The sequence below is a fragment of the Plectropomus leopardus genome, chromosome 23 (genome assembly GCF_026936395.1).
Source record: "Plectropomus leopardus strain MGB_pleo_1.0 chromosome 23, ASM2693639v1, whole genome shotgun sequence".
NCBI classification, from domain to species: Eukaryota; Metazoa; Chordata; class Actinopteri; order Perciformes; family Serranidae; genus Plectropomus; species Plectropomus leopardus.
The window spans coordinates 2,203,969-2,219,736 of NC_142198.1; the positions used below are offsets into that span (position 1 = coordinate 2,203,969).

Here is a 15,768-nt window from a genome sequence, read left to right on the forward strand (position 1 = left end):
TTTTTTTCAGTAGTCACTAATATTTTCCTTCAGATAAAATTATAAGGGTTTTATTTTAGCCCACGTCATGTGAGACTGAATGTCAGAGGGACATAGTAGGTCCACTCTGGGCCAGGTGTTTGTTTAAGCCGCTGTTTCATATTCTGATTTTGGTAGTTAGATACTGAGTGAAATAAAAATTTCCAACTAAACCCACCTACACACACACACAAAACCTATACAAACAAGGGGCTGAATTATGCATGTGAAATACATATGTATGAATATGCACACACACAGAGGACTTTCTGCAGTCTCCAAAAGTAAATTCTATTTCTCTGTCTGTCTATATTGCTTTCTCTCTGCAGCCACTTGAATTCCATTTGGGCTATTGTGCGGGTGCAGTGAAAGGACTGAATAGTGCTGCATGAGTAATATATTATAAATAGGCAGCAGAGAATATTGTCTGCCATCCAGCATGATGAATTTTGAGTCATCATATTGAGCGGGCCTTTTCTCAGCAGTAAATGCACACATAGCACTAAGCTGCTGCCTCTAATCACACAGTCACACATTCACCTCCACTAAATTGATTCCTGCGCTAACAATTGTAAAGCAACAACAGCAGGCAGAGAAGCAGATACAGTGCTAATGTAAATACTAATATTTGTGCTAATACGACTCAGTGATGGAGCACTGAGCAAATATATTCTGAGGAATAACCTGCTGTTTGCAAGAGAAGCCTCTCACATAACACTTTTCACTGCAGTTTATTTACGCTCCTCTGCCAGCATTAGTGGTTGGAGGCATTGTGTTTTCATATAATCCATGCTACCATACATATCATAAGGCAGTGTACAGGCTGATGCAGCTTTTTCAAAATACATACTGGAAAACCCATTCACGGTTTACACCAGTTTTAAATAAGCATGAAGGCGCTCACTCGAACATACAAGCCATGCTCTGGGCATGCTAGTTTTCCTTATACTCTCCAAAACCATCGCTGCTGATGGAGGTTACAACCCTTTGTAACCTGAGCAAATTGGTTTAATTTCTTTCAAAAATGTGAAAAGGCAATGAGCAACTTAACAGGACACAGGAAAAAAAAAAGTTACAAGAAAATTACCTGATATAAGCACAATAAAAGGAGAAAAACAAGAAAGGGAAATGAACAAAGAATTTGCCTTAAGAAGTTGTGTATTTATCTTATATATTTATTATATTTTCTCTGACAAATTATTATATTATAAATAGATAAGAATATTTTTAAAAAATAGATTAAATTAGATTAGAATACATTTTAATATCATAATTAGAAATATTATTTACTGGACATTTTCCCCTAATTTAGGGATGAAAGAGTAACTAAATCCCCCACTCCATGCTTGAGTGCCTTTTTCCAGGAATTTGAAAAAAGTCTCAAAAATGGGCAGGGCTGGAAAGGGGCTAAGACACACCCAGTCACCCAATCATGCTGCCTCCCGATCCACAGCTCCTCCCTGCCTGTTGGCTGTCAGCCAATAGAAAAATTCAGTTACAATAGCAGGTTTCAACCTTAAGAGGGCAATCACAATGTATATTTTTACCATACAGTATGTAGAATTTTAACACTTTGCACTCAAATGTCAAGAGTTGGACAATTAATCAACAATGCTACTAAGTAGTCTTTGTTTTGTTTCTTTTTGTTCATTTCTGTCTGTTTGTATGTTTATAGGACCCCCTCAAAAACAAGATGGTTCATCTCAAGGAGTTTATCCTGATGAATCAATAAACTTGTACAACAACATATATTCTGCTTTTTGACTGAAAAAAAAGTAGTTTGGGGGTTTAGTTACTCTTTAAGCTATGGTATTATAGAGAATAGCTTATAAAACCGTTCACAGGAATTTACACATTGAGTATTATTTCTTACCATGTGACCCAAGAAGGGCTCTGTAGCTTCTACCTATTTCCTAGAATTATAGTCAAATCATCACGTCAGCACTGATGTAAATGGTTCTTAAATTGAGTATCAGAGCAGCATTAGAGACAAAATGTGTTTGTTAAAATCAGCTCAATAAACATCATTACAAGCTGTAAAATCTCTTCTGTAAATGCTGTGATTTTGGGCGTGATTTAAAATAGGATATTGATGCTGCTCGGCCAATTTCCTCAGGCAGGAGCCAGGTTGTTCCAAAGCCCAAGGGCACTAGCAAAAGGCAGATCAAAGTGTGTATGTGCTCTGTGTGTGTGTGTGTGTGTGTGTGTGTGTGTGTGTGTGTGTGTGTGTGTGTGTGTGTATGTGCACTGTACTCTTTAACACAGTATGTGATCATTCTGCTTGTGTTGCCACAGGTGTGCAGAGACCGCCGATGCCAAAATGCCTCTTTTACCGAGCTGGAGACTTGCATTGCACGCTGCCATGGCAAAGGGGTAGGCGCACACACACACACTCACAAGCCTACAGAGCCATGCAACAGACTCAACTCACTTAGCCAGCGGGCACGGCTCCCTAATCTTATTGTCACACTGTGTCCTTGGGCAAAGGTAGAGCTTTGCAGAGCTGTCACCAAGTCTGTCGTAAAAGGCTTGAAAATAGATGGCTGGAATACAACAGCAACTGAAGTGATGAAGTATTCATTGGAGCAGTACAAGCAAGCCCGAGGCAGATAAGGAGGTATCATACATAGTTTATGAGTAGGTAATCAAGCTCTGGAGTGGAGTGTTTGGGTCTTAAACACTTGTTACTTTAACAGAAGATGGGGACGTAGATAGAGCTTATTTATCTGCAACTTTGATCTCTGAGATCATTGTTGAATGGTGGAGTTTTTTAATTTGGTGTTAAGGTCACTGAGGATCTCGTCCTGGATACAGTGAACAACAACCTAAGCAAGATGCTCGTGGACATTAGCTTCTCTGGTCTGGATGATGAGGAGCTAGCTATGGCTGATATATGCTGGTCAATTCCCTCAATTCAAGTAGCCGGAACATTTTTCATATCCATGGATGTGTCATCTGTTTTCCAAAATACAATAGACAAACACTTTAACTCTAGTAATGAGGTCAAATTAGCAAGGGACGCGTCTCTCACATATTATGTCCCTCTGCAGCTATGGCTTACTTTTTGATTGATTCCATTACTTATTAAAGGCATTTCTAACCGTAAAATTTTACACAGACTTTCTATTCTCCCACCAGTTTTATTTTGTCCTACCTGGTTTCTTTTCTCTCTTTTTTCCTCCTACCTGTGTAATTTACTCCTGCTAATAAAGCTAATAAAAATAAACTGTGTGTAGGTTAATAGATAGAGAACCTCTCTTATGTAGACTGAATTCAATACAGTAAATATACAGTATTCTGAGTTACTAGTTTATTAGGAACACTTGACACCAGCTGATTTCATTTTGATTTCAGAAGCTAAAATAAAAAGGCAAGCAGGATTCTGATTTATTGTGTCATTCTTCTGTAGATGCTTCCTCTGGGCTCAGGGACAAACACAGCAGTGGAGCACACTGTTGCCATTTAATGTTTCTACGTATGTCTTTTTTGATCGCTGAGGGCTTTCAGACAGAAGCTGATGACACGCTTCTGTCTGTACTGTAATATTTGTAAAGCCACAGGAAAATGAAACCTGTGTTTCTCTCCCCGTTCTGAATTTAACAGCTGACAGTTTCCACTCAGTGGCGTCTTGTTTTCCCGAGCCTCAGTTTCTGCGGAGTGAACACAAGAGCCAGTCTGGGACACACAGGGACAAAGTTGGATTTTCAGTTTCTTACTCTCTTAAAGCTTTATGACAAAGTTCAAACTTAAACAACTTTATTAGTTTATTTGTTAGTAGTTAATGAGTAGTTTTAATGATATTCAGCTGTGACATCATATGTGGAAAATACAGCCTTTAGCATTAAAGCCCCACTGAATCACATAGAGATAAGCCAAAAATCATGCATGGATTGTTAATATCCTTATATTCTGTTATTGAGAGAAAGACATAGCCCTCTGTTGCGTCGGTAGTGGTTATTAAAGGGGTTCCCAAGCCTCTGTGGGCGGGCTATTATCCGTGATTGACAGCTGTGCTGGCAAACTGTAACTGTAGGTTACAAGCCAAGGACAGGCAGTATTTTGCTATCAGTGCTGTAGAAGAATAGGAGCCATCAATCAGAGAATCAGCATCCAGTTTATTGCCAAGATGGTTTTCCCATACATGGAATTAGCTTTGTGTCTTAGTGTATACACAGGAGACAAGTTAATTTTACTCCAATAAACCTAGGAAACCAATTGCCTTAAAATGTGAGTAAATAAATTAATAGTGTAGCAACTATAGGAAGCAAACTTAAGGTGAGAGGCTGAGGCTGGTCCTTGTCTATTGTGTGACACGCCAACAAAAAAAAGATTAAAGAGATTAAAAAGATTTAAAAAATACATTCCAAAATATTTTTAGTGAAAAGGAAACACCTTAGTTTAATGTGCACAAACTTTGAGTCAAAAATAATCGCAGCGATCAAAGGAAAAGTGTAGTCAACAAAAAATATGGCAACCTATAGGTGGATGGCAGATACTCATGTAACCATAAACATGAAGCTATGTCCCAAAACACTACAATACCAAATAACAACAGCAACGTAACAATACCAAAATATAAACCATCCCAAATCAATATTAATGTTACAAAATTCTCTCTTTTCTAAATTAGTTCATGGCTCCTACAATTAATCTCACGTTACGTTTACTGTTTATATAATTGTTAAGTTTACTTAAAATGTAGTTATATTTACTTAATTTTGTGATGTTGTTGCAGCTTAATAATGACAGGATTAATTAAATCGATCTCATTTTAGCAACTTTAGTAGACAAGTTCACTATTATATATATATCTGTATTCTGGTGGCTGCAAACTAGTCAATTATATATTTTCTCAAACAAAACAGAGCTCGCAAACTAACTTCATCATTGGCTAAATCCTGTTTGTCATGATCAAGTAAAATCAGACTAACCTTGTTTACTGAAGGTTTACAACACTTAGAAAAGAACAAGGTCATTTCACTTGTCAATTTTAAGTTGCAACAACTTAAACAACAACTTAAACAGACAACAACAACTCAAAATTAAATAAATACTGCTACATTTCAAGTTAACAATTAGATATAAATAAACATAAATTAAGATTACTGGTTCTCTTTACTTGTTCAAGGCAATCGGTATACAAGATTATTTTAAGATAGATCAAATTCTCAGATTTTAGGGTGTGGCGATAGTAGTCCAAACAGATGTGCAATACATAGAGACAGATGTGATGATGGAGCCCAGGAGGGACTCCAGTGTGTCGACTCAGGAGTCACACAAGGTGATGGAAGCAGATAGGGCTGCTTTCTCTCTAAAATTCACAACCATCACTGTGGACAGAGTGTTAAGCTCCAGGTTGTTCTGTCTGCACCAGATGGTTAATCTCCCACCTGTCAGCTGACTTATCCCTACCAGAGATGAGTCCTGTGAAGGTGGTGTTGTCTGCAAGTTTCGTAGTTGGACAGACTGGTGACAGAAATTGCATATGCATGTTAATATGTGTATTTGTGTCTTTACAATTAGCAAAAAACATGAAACAATAACAACAACAACAAAAACCCAACAAACAAAAACTGGGAAAGAAAAAAACACAAAATAAGGAACTGGCATGGGAAAAACTGCTTCATATTATAATTCTGTAAAATAATTTTAATTATATAATAATGGTAATTATAAATAATAATAATCTCTGGACAATTTTACCTAGCTTTTTTTATTTTTATTTTATTTTCCCAATTTATTTTAAATTTAGGGTTATCATATGATTCATAATGATCCTCAGGCTTTTGAGTGAGCTGGATGTCCATGCAAATAAATAGAATAATAAGCAGTTAACTTTTCAGAGCACAACTGGTTTGCATCTTTTTAAAAAAACAACAAAAAAAACCCTTTTGCTTTATTAAAGAAGCTTAAAACATATCAGAAGTCCTGGAGACAGAAGGCTGGGGGATATGTTATATATCAATTATGGCGTGTTTAAATCCAGGCCATGGTGTTTCATCTCATACAGCTTTTCCCTTCTTTTCTTTGTATGATGCAGAAAGACACTGAAATATATGCTGTTGTAGTGGATGATGAGGACAACTCTTAATAAAAAGAAAGTCAAATGCCTACCCAAAACTGAAACTTCTTTTGGAGATTCCTTAGTTGAACCTCAGGGTCAGCTAATGGACCTAACTGCCGACTCTTGTAAGCAGAACTAAATTACCACAGATTTTATTGCTGGTCATTTGGGGCAAGGAGCTGTCAACTGAGCTCCTGCAAAGACTCAAGGAGACATCAGGAGATCTCTACATCATAAAAACCGACAATTTATGTCTTTGTTGCACAACCAACACGTAACAAACCCGCACATCTCCAGACTGTAAGAGAGGACCACATCAACTGATTTTCGTATTCAAAGTAAAACGTACTTTGAAATGTTGTGTGGAGGTCTCATACCTACAGAACTGGAACTTTGCTTACCTGCCGATTTTGAGGCCAAACTCACAAACATAAGCTGTGCCTGTGTGTGTGTGGAGGGGTGTGACCTTTTGTAACCCCCTGCCAGGAGCATGCTGCACACTGAATGAAAGACTCTTAGTACAGACCTGCATTTTGATATGCATCTCCTCTATCTTATCTTAATTATCCTTCCTTTACACTGCTGTGTACAGATGCTGTATTGTTTTGTAATCATGCAATTCATCATTTTCTAATTTTAGGTTTTGTTGATAGACCTTTGGTCATATTAAGTACTTTCATACTTTGTTATATCTTGATGCTAGTACTTGTATACCTTTACTCAAATAGGATCTTTAACAACCTTTAATTATATCAGAGTGTTTTGACACTGTAGTATTACACTTATTTTAACACATATTCGTTATGTTTGTTAACATATCCCCTCCTCTGAGGAGGAGGGATGCCTGCTTGCGCTAGCCTGTTAGCTTGGCTAACACTGCTAACTGAACTTCTAGTACTGCTGTTGAAATGAAAGATAGCCTTGATAAATGCTGTATTAACTGAGTCGTTATTTGAATAATTTCTGCTCCATTCCTACTCCAAGCTTGAGTTTCCCCCGGAACAGACACAGAGCAATAGATCCTGTTTTGACCAAATTTCAATAATGGGCTGTTTAAATCAGGTAATAACCATAGTAAACCTGTTGTTGATAATATTAAAAATTTAGAAACCCTTTTTCATTTGAATCCAATTTAAAATCTAAGTAACATCTTTAGAACTATAATGCTAAATTCCTGGATCCTTAACCACTCAGTCGACCATTTGCTTAAATAAATTTGGTCTCATTTAACCAAACGGATCGATTTCTCTGGAGGGATTGTTGAGGGCTGGCATAAACCACACATTGCATCACAATGAGTAAATAACGCCAAGCCCACAGTGATTATTAGTTCATGTGAATTTTAAGTCAATTTTGAGTGAATATTAAATTTCTAAGTTTGAATTGTGCCTTTCATTAATTTGAATCTATTGCTTTTCTAAACTCATCTTTGATTAAAGAAACTCTTGTTAAATCCCAGCAGAGTCGTCTGAGCCCACCAGCACCTACTAACGCTTTCAGCTCTAATCTTGTCTAACTAGAAACTAGCTATTCAGACTATTTCTTGTTTAGTGGTAGACTTTTCCACCGAAAGGTTTACACAGGCTAAAACACGCCTTTATGGTGTAACTGAATACGCAAAGTGATTGAACAACTCCTATATGAAGCTAAATGTGTGAACATCTTTGTTCCAATGAAATGAACCACTTTTGCTAAATGCCAACCTTCTCAGTGAGGCTTTGAACAAAGCTAAGAGTAAGTTTTGAAGTCCTGGCTAAAACGCTGGGATCTAATCTAGGTTCATATAAATCTGAGGGCAAAATTAAAATCAAGTGAGGAAGATCATGTCCTGCATCTGTTCACAGCTGAGAGCACCTTGAGCATCCTGATAAGTCTTACCACCTCTGTGCTTTTGTTGCCATCAGGGGGGAAGAATTATCAGTAAAAGTTAAATTCACACAAATACTTGAATGTAGGAAATTGCCCTTGTAACTGTTAGATTATAACATGTTCTATCGTTAGATTGTTTTCTTTTTTTTGCTCGGGTGCAAACCCTGTGCAAATCCTGAACATTTCCCAGAGAAACCGCAGCAGGCCTCCTGACTGTGGAGAAAAAGAGCTTTCAGTCTGAGCAAACAACCGAGCACCCTCCATTTCGACCAAGTGCTAACGGGGTAAATAGGCGTCTTAATCACTGATACGATAATTACATATGGATGTAATTGGAGCATGGCATTTTTTTCTCCTTCATTTAGGGCAAGATGTCTAGAGATATTAATCAAGTTTAAAATCTAATCTCTAGATAAAAGTTTATTTTCACAAGTTGAAGACAAGTTAATTATAAACTTGAAGAGGTGATTTACTGCCAAATGTGGTGAAATAAAGGTTTCCACTTTAGGTCACATTTTAACTCTTTATCTAAAGCTTCATCCACACTAATATATTTGTGTTTAAAAACGCATAACTGTTGCTACATGTTTCAGCATTCATTTTTATTTGTCCTTTTTAAAAAAAGAAGAAAAAAAAGATTTTTTGTTCTTTTAACTCTAACAGCACAGTGCTCTCCACATTCTCAAAGACATCTCAGATTAAAAACAGACCCAAAAATAAATAGATAAATAAAATAAAAGAAATGATACTGATGATGATGATGATACTACTACTACTACTACTAATAATAATAATAATAATAATAATAATAATAATACATAAATAAATATATACATACTTAAATAAATACATACATAATAAAAAAAACTTGATAATAGTAAGAACATATGACCTTCATTAAGACCAGGGCCGAGTTAACCCACAAGGAGCCGTGGGCTTTCACTAAACCTCTAGCTGATTTTACTCTCTCTGTACATTGTGTTGGTCCTTTCTGTGCAGGAGTCACCTTTCTTTCAGTTTTCCATCTCAGTTTATATTTTGCTGTTGTGATCAGGAAGAAATTTCCTAACAATAAACCTGGAACCTTTTGGGGCCCCTGATTGTTTGGGGCCTCAGGGCTGTTTACAAGTTTTGCCCAGAATAACTCAGGTAAGATGTGAGGACAAAGAACACCCTCCTGTTCTGACATAAACTCCACCACTTCACCAGTCCAAATCACACACATCTCATCGTACACACAAAGGCACATCACACACACAGAACGGAAACACTAATGCAAGGTGTTATTTCTTATTATGTCAGCGTTGTGCAGTCTGCTGCATTTATAAGGTGATGTGTGTAAAGGTAGAGGAAGGAAATCCCATTAAAACAAACACAGAGACAATCTGTAGTAAACAAGAAATTAATGCCTCTAATGTGGCTGCTACACCTCCAGGCACACACATACAGGATTACACTGAGACTAACAACAAATCACATTAACAAGTGTGTGTGTGTGTGTGTGTGTGTGTGTGTGTGTGTGTGTGTGTGTGTGTGTGTGTGTGTGTGTTTGCGTGCATGTGTGCGTGTGCGTGCGTAGGTGTGTAACAGTAACGGGAACTGCCATTGTAGTCGCGGCTGGGCTCCACCCTTCTGTGAGAAGCCAGGACTGGGCGGCAGCGTGGACAGTGGACCCGTCCAGTATGACAGTGAGTTCACACACGCAAACACACACTCTCACAAACACAAAGTGTGTCCTGCTGTTGTTTTAATCCATCTGCACACTGATGAGATCAATTAAGAAATGGGTAAGTCTATAGGTTTGGGGGATTTGTAATATTTCATATGTTGATACCTTCCTGAAATTGTGAATGGTATATAATGGTTTAAGTGTGCAGTGCTAATCCCCCCTCACAAGAGATTCCCACAAAATGTTAATAAAAGTAATATTCTCACACCTATTTCCCTTATTAAGCATAGAAATACACTTGTACACCTTTTGAGTTCTACTTTTTTTCAGTCACAGAAGACTGACAAGGCTTATTGCTTCATTAACTTATCATAAAACATACTTCATTCAAACTTAACATGAACAGAATAAAACTCAGCCAAACCGTCTTTGTAACTCTTGTTTGTAATCTAGTTTGTAAGTCCACTGTTCCAACAATCACCACCTCCAGTTTGGTTGAAAAAAATCCCTAATTCACCAAATTAGATGTAAAAAAAAAAAACATGCTGTTATTCCCCACAGTCACTTCTGTGCCTGTTGGCCGCCAGCTGTACACAGTCCTGTAACTTCTCCCTCCACCACTAGTGTCACTGTGTCTTTCAGCTCAGCTGCCTGTTCCACCATTTGAGACTGGAGACTGAGCTCTGGTGGTGTGCACTACATACAATGAATTTAAGAGAAAAAAAGGTGGCTATAGTTATGACAGTATTGAGAAACAGACCTTCGGGATTTCAAAATACCCTGGTATACTGTAATACCGTAATACCACTGGAGCCTCATATAAATTGCAGGTTTTCCCTCCACAGTCCTGTTACCAAATTGTTTTCTAAAACATCTCACTGATGCATGAGAACTGAAGCATCATGTTTAAACTTCATTTGCTGAGGACGTGCAGGCCCCTAGAGTCAGCAGCATCTGTTGTGTTTGGCTGTTTTGCTTGCTGTTGTGTCCCAGCAAGTCAATACTCTGCAAAATTAATGATATGGCCGGCAGATGAATGACATGTGACCATTTCACTGTGGATGGACGGCCACACGGGAGGAGAGAATCTAAAAAACACACTTTTTCAAATGTATCCACTATTCTGGAAGTGATCTCTGTGAGTATGTTGAAGTGGACTTCATCAGAGCAACAAACAAACTCATTTTAGAAAATTATTTTTAAAAATCCAGGGAAAAATGTCCCGAGAACTTCAGTTAAAATGACCATAATTACATTGCATTGTATTTTTACAATATTGTAGCAGTTTCAATATATTTGCTACATAATATACAAATGCAAAGTTTCCATTGTTTGCAGAAAGGTGTAATAACAACGTTTATTCTGGCGATCAGTTTGTCAAAAGACATGGATAATTTTAAGGCCCCAAAGGTCCAAAACAAAAACCCTTCTCCATTTGCATCATGGGAACCATGGGATCATTCATTCTAATCATTTACTAGTTAATCTGTCTGGTATGAGACCCCAAAATATATTAAATTCAAATACAAATTGTTGAATTGTTATTTCCTCTTTACACTGCAGTCTCAGTTATGTTCCAGTTTTCGCAGAATGAGCAATTAGAGATGTGGTGGCTGCAGTCTTGTACTGCAATAATAATGCTGCTGTCTCCACAGGTCAGGTGGGGCTGGTAGTGGGGCTGCTGTTTGCCTTCCTGTTGGTCCTGCCTGCAGTGCTGCTGCTCTTCTACTGCTACAGGATCAAGACTTCGTATTACCACAAGTGGCTTTCCCAGAGAGAGAAGAACAAGAGCAACAAGTACTGTTTCCCTGTCTCTCTGTCTCTGTCTGTCTGTCTGTTTGTCTTGGTATTAACAATATCACTGTCATTTTGAGACCATTTTCTGCCACCAATATAATTATGATATCATAGCACAATAATTAATCCATAATTAGGCAGTTCTCTGTACGTTTCTGGGGAAGAGCAATGCACCCAAATTCATACATATCCCATGTAATCATGAGCCAATGATCCGCATGCATTTTGGAAGGCTGTGATTCAGCCTTTTCTCATTCTAAAGTGGTAAAATAGCAACGCTTTGTCCAGACAGGACCTGCCATGGCTGTCTGATATGTGGGGGGGCAGTGTTACTTGAGAATGCAGCTGGATGAAAGCCCACGTGTCTGCATGATACGCTGCTTGATGGCATCAGGTTGAAACTGTGCCAGTAACAAAGTAATATAAGGAACATGAGGGTGCCTATAGGCCGGGTGGGTCAAACAAATCCCCAACTTTCATGGAGGAGTCCAGTGATTGCCGCCCGTCTGAATGTGATGGGCTTTTTGTGTCTTTTACCTCTAATAATAACCACCCATGCTACCATATGTGTTTGTTGACGTCCTGGCTTTGGTTGCCATGTGCTTTTGTTGCGATAACATAACCACGTGTAGCGTAATCCCTCCATGTGCTTTTGTTGACATCATGGTAGCAACAGCCTGGAATGTCAGCAGCAGACGCAGTTTAATATGTAGACATGTAAGTCCAAAGTAAAGCGCCAACATGACGACTATGTGATGAGATGAGAACATGTTGTGCTATCAGGTGATCAATGAATTTATGGGAGCAAAGAAGGAATTACACTAGTAAGTCAGTTATTGCAAAATCCGGCCAATAAAAACAAAACCAAAAGATGCCTCTGCGACCATAAGACAAGCTTAGTGAAGCTCAACAGTTACATCCATAATCAGGCTGGAGCGCTGCAGTTGGCTCCCAGGGCTGGGCAGCTGGATTTAAAGAATGGAGGATGAAGTTGTTGGAAGGTCAAACTTCAAACGACAGACTTTTTGGGCTCATTGGCAAGCTAATGACCATCAGGATAGTTCCTCTTTCACTTCAAAAGTGCAGCTGCAGGCTACCGCTTAGCTACATTGTGTTGTCTTAGGAAGGGTGGAGATGGCTAAAATATTGGTGATATTCTTATGTAAACCAACATGCATGTAAACACAACAGTCACTATTGAGGTTTACAAAACGATTGAGGTCAGGTCCATAAATCATATAATTAGTCATCAACATAATTATTGTACCAGGCCTACTGTCTGTATGTGTGTTTACATCATTTACAGGGCACCATTGTATTATTGAAGGTTATTGTACTTGTTAACATTCCCATAATTATTCATAAATCCAGTCAGAAGAAACCACAGAGGTTAGGGACGAAAAACACACAGGATCATTTGTGTCACTCTAATGCCTGGTTCTCTCTGTCTTGGAACTTGTTTGTTTGTGGAGAAACAACAGTGCATTATTATGCAGCGGAGCTTTCACACATCACACTGTCTGCATGAGAAAGGAGGAAAACAAAAAGTGGAAGGAGGAGAAAATGAATCATGCAAGGAAGGAGGAAAAGATTTTAGGAAAAGTAAAGGAAGGGGTGGAAAGGAAGGAGAAAATGTGGTGGCAGAATGGCTTTTTAAAAAAAAAAAGGTCACGGAAGGAGAAAAAAGGCAGAAATGAGAAAGGTAAAGAAGGAGGGCACGTGTCGATTTACAGAAAAGAAAATGGGTAGTAAGGAAGGAGGTGCGAAGGCGGCCAGCGCTCCTAGCAGATCGATGCATACAGCAGAACATTTCCATCTCTAACATCAGCATAAATGGCAGCATTTTGCACTGCAGTTCACCTCCATCAGAACCAAACAAAATCCATGTACCCATAAACCCCGGTGCTTCCTTTATGAGCTCTGCCATATAGCTCACCCGGAGAGACAGCCTCGTCATAACACCGGCTGAGTTAGTGCCTCTGAAAATACTCAGGCGTTTCACGGTGATTTACAGAAGTGAAATGTGTCTGGAAAGGATCCAGCATTATAAGCAAGCTTTTACACAGCCTGACCTTCCAGATGAAGACTGAGAGAAAGGCTAAATATTGGTGATATTGGGCCTCGGCAGGATTTTACGCTAACTGCAGCTAAAGCGAGACAGAGGGGGGAGACGACTAAATGAATGGCTCAGGATATGGAAAATTGAGCCTCTATGATGATTAAAAAAGACTCTTAACAGGAGCGGCTGTTCTGAAAACCCTCTGCTTTTTTTGGTTTTGTTCCACGGCCAATCGTTTGGGTTCATTTACAGTTCAAAAGCAGAGCAGCGGGTGGCTGGAGCTGATTAAAGGCCTCTCTAAGCATATATACGTCCAGAAAGCTTGGAAAGCCTTCCAATCAGCTAAGAGCCTGCACTATATACATACACTGACTTCCTAGTGTATTAGGTACACCTCCACAGTCTAATTCAATCCAATGTGGCAGCCCCAGAGAAAATCCTTCCTTTGTGAAGCTTCTAAGATTTAAATTGACTGTAGTTAGCTGCTGCAAGTTGCAATAGATTACACGTTTCTGAAACATGTACACCTTGAGTACATTTTTTCAGATTTGGCACAGACATTCACCTGGACTCAAGGATGAAGTGATTCAATTCTGGTGGTCAAAGGTCATGGTCAGTGTGACCTTGCGTCTGTGTCATTCTCGTGAACACAATATCTCAAAAACACCTTGAGGGAATTTCCTCAAATTTGAGAATTTGATGCATGTGCGTGAAGCATCCATTTTCCGTTTTCACAGACATGGATGTGAACTGTTGTTGCAACTTGTCTTGTGCGAGGAAGCGTACAATAGCATGGCGGTGGTTCTACTTTTGGTTTTATGGCCTGCAGCTTTACTGTCTGCTTCAGTCTCGCGGCTCTCATTAGTCTGGTTTCTAGCAGCTCTCTGCTGGATGTGTAAATAAGTAACAGTTTGCCAACACATTACCCACATCATCAGCCTCAGAAGGTGAGGCCATGTCAGTGTTGTGTCATCAGCTCTATCCTTTTTTTCCCTCATTTCGTCTCACATCATCCTAGATGACAAACGTAGTCGTGACTTCTGTTATTTTTTCCACACTGGGGCCCTGACATCAATGCCACATTCAGAAACATGATGTTTTATAGTAATGCAGGAACCACCAGAGGCCCCATGATATGATATTATCATGATACTTAAGTCACAATACAATATTACTGAGATTTCAAACTTTTTGTGATCTGAGTATTGTGATCACATATATTGCAATATATTGTGATTTGTTACCTTTATTTGAATGCAAGTTAGAAAAGAAAAGGAAACTTTATTATCATTCATTTTTTAATGATCAATAAATTATAGCCTAGCGTATTATTTTTTTCTGCAGCAAATTGTATCTAGCTGAACAAAAAAGCAATTGATTTTTTTTTTTTTTATTGTAGTAGGCTACCAAAAGTTTAATTTGTATCTCCAATATTAACTCGTGTTTTTATCAACATCACTAGTTTATATGGTGTGTGCTGCAGAAATGAGTCCCAAAACTTGAAAATAAGTCAACTTCTTTGCACTTCAGGTTGCCCCATCTTAAAGTCAGTGGAAAAATCCCATTCACTATTGGTTAAGGGAACCAGGGTGAAGAATGACTTGAGGGGGTTTCCTCAAATGATGAAGTGATGACATTATATATCCAAAAGGTTAAAGGTTAACTGACTGTTATTCAGCATCATTACTCAGGAACAGAAGGGGAGACATTTGGTCAGACACTGAATTGGTGACACTGATCTTGAAACTGTGTTGATTTTAGAGATCTTCTGTGTTGCTGGGTTGAAGATGTGTGTGAAGCATCCATGTTTTAGATTGTGTAGCCTCTTTGCAGCAACATCCATATTTGAAGCATTGTCACCTGTGACAGCTACAGTGAGACCCAACAAACAATGTGAGTAATTCTAATTTTCTGCCTGTCCTCATTTCTCTGCTCAGGACAGAGGCATCGGTGGAGAAAGGGAAGAACGGCCATCTGAATCCTGCCTTTCACCTGAAGGTGGTTGGACCAATCAACAAAGCAAGCGGCCACAAGGGGGTGAGTGGATTGTTTGTTTGTTTGTTTCTTTGTCTGTGTGTGTGTGTGTGTGTGTCTGCCTGTCTGTCTGTCTGTCTGTCTGTCTGTCTGTCTGTCTGTGTGTGTGTGGGTGTGTGTGTGTGTGTGTGTGTGCGTGTGCGTGTGTGTGTGTGTTGTAAAGAAAGAAAAGCAAGTGTGAGAAGGGAAGGAAAAAGAGAGTGGTCACTGTTTCTCTCGCTCTGTTCAGTGAATAATAGAGCGCTCGTGAGGTTGACC

General features: G+C 38.8%; 1 protein-coding gene across 2 annotated transcripts in view; it reads left to right on the forward strand.

The window, feature by feature from the left end:
* Window positions 1–15,768, forward strand: part of adam19a (ADAM metallopeptidase domain 19a) — a 253,530-nt gene that overhangs the window by 227,616 nt on the left and 10,146 nt on the right. For both annotated transcript variants that reach the window (XM_088073120.1, XM_042512400.2), the window contains exons 17-20: window positions 2,314–2,391; window positions 9,531–9,639; window positions 11,276–11,417; window positions 15,414–15,513. In XM_088073120.1, coding sequence (XP_087929246.1) covers window positions 2,314–2,391; window positions 9,531–9,639; window positions 11,276–11,417; window positions 15,414–15,513 — 429 coding nt within the window. The remainder of the gene's footprint in view (window positions 1–2,313; window positions 2,392–9,530; window positions 9,640–11,275; window positions 11,418–15,413; window positions 15,514–15,768) is intronic.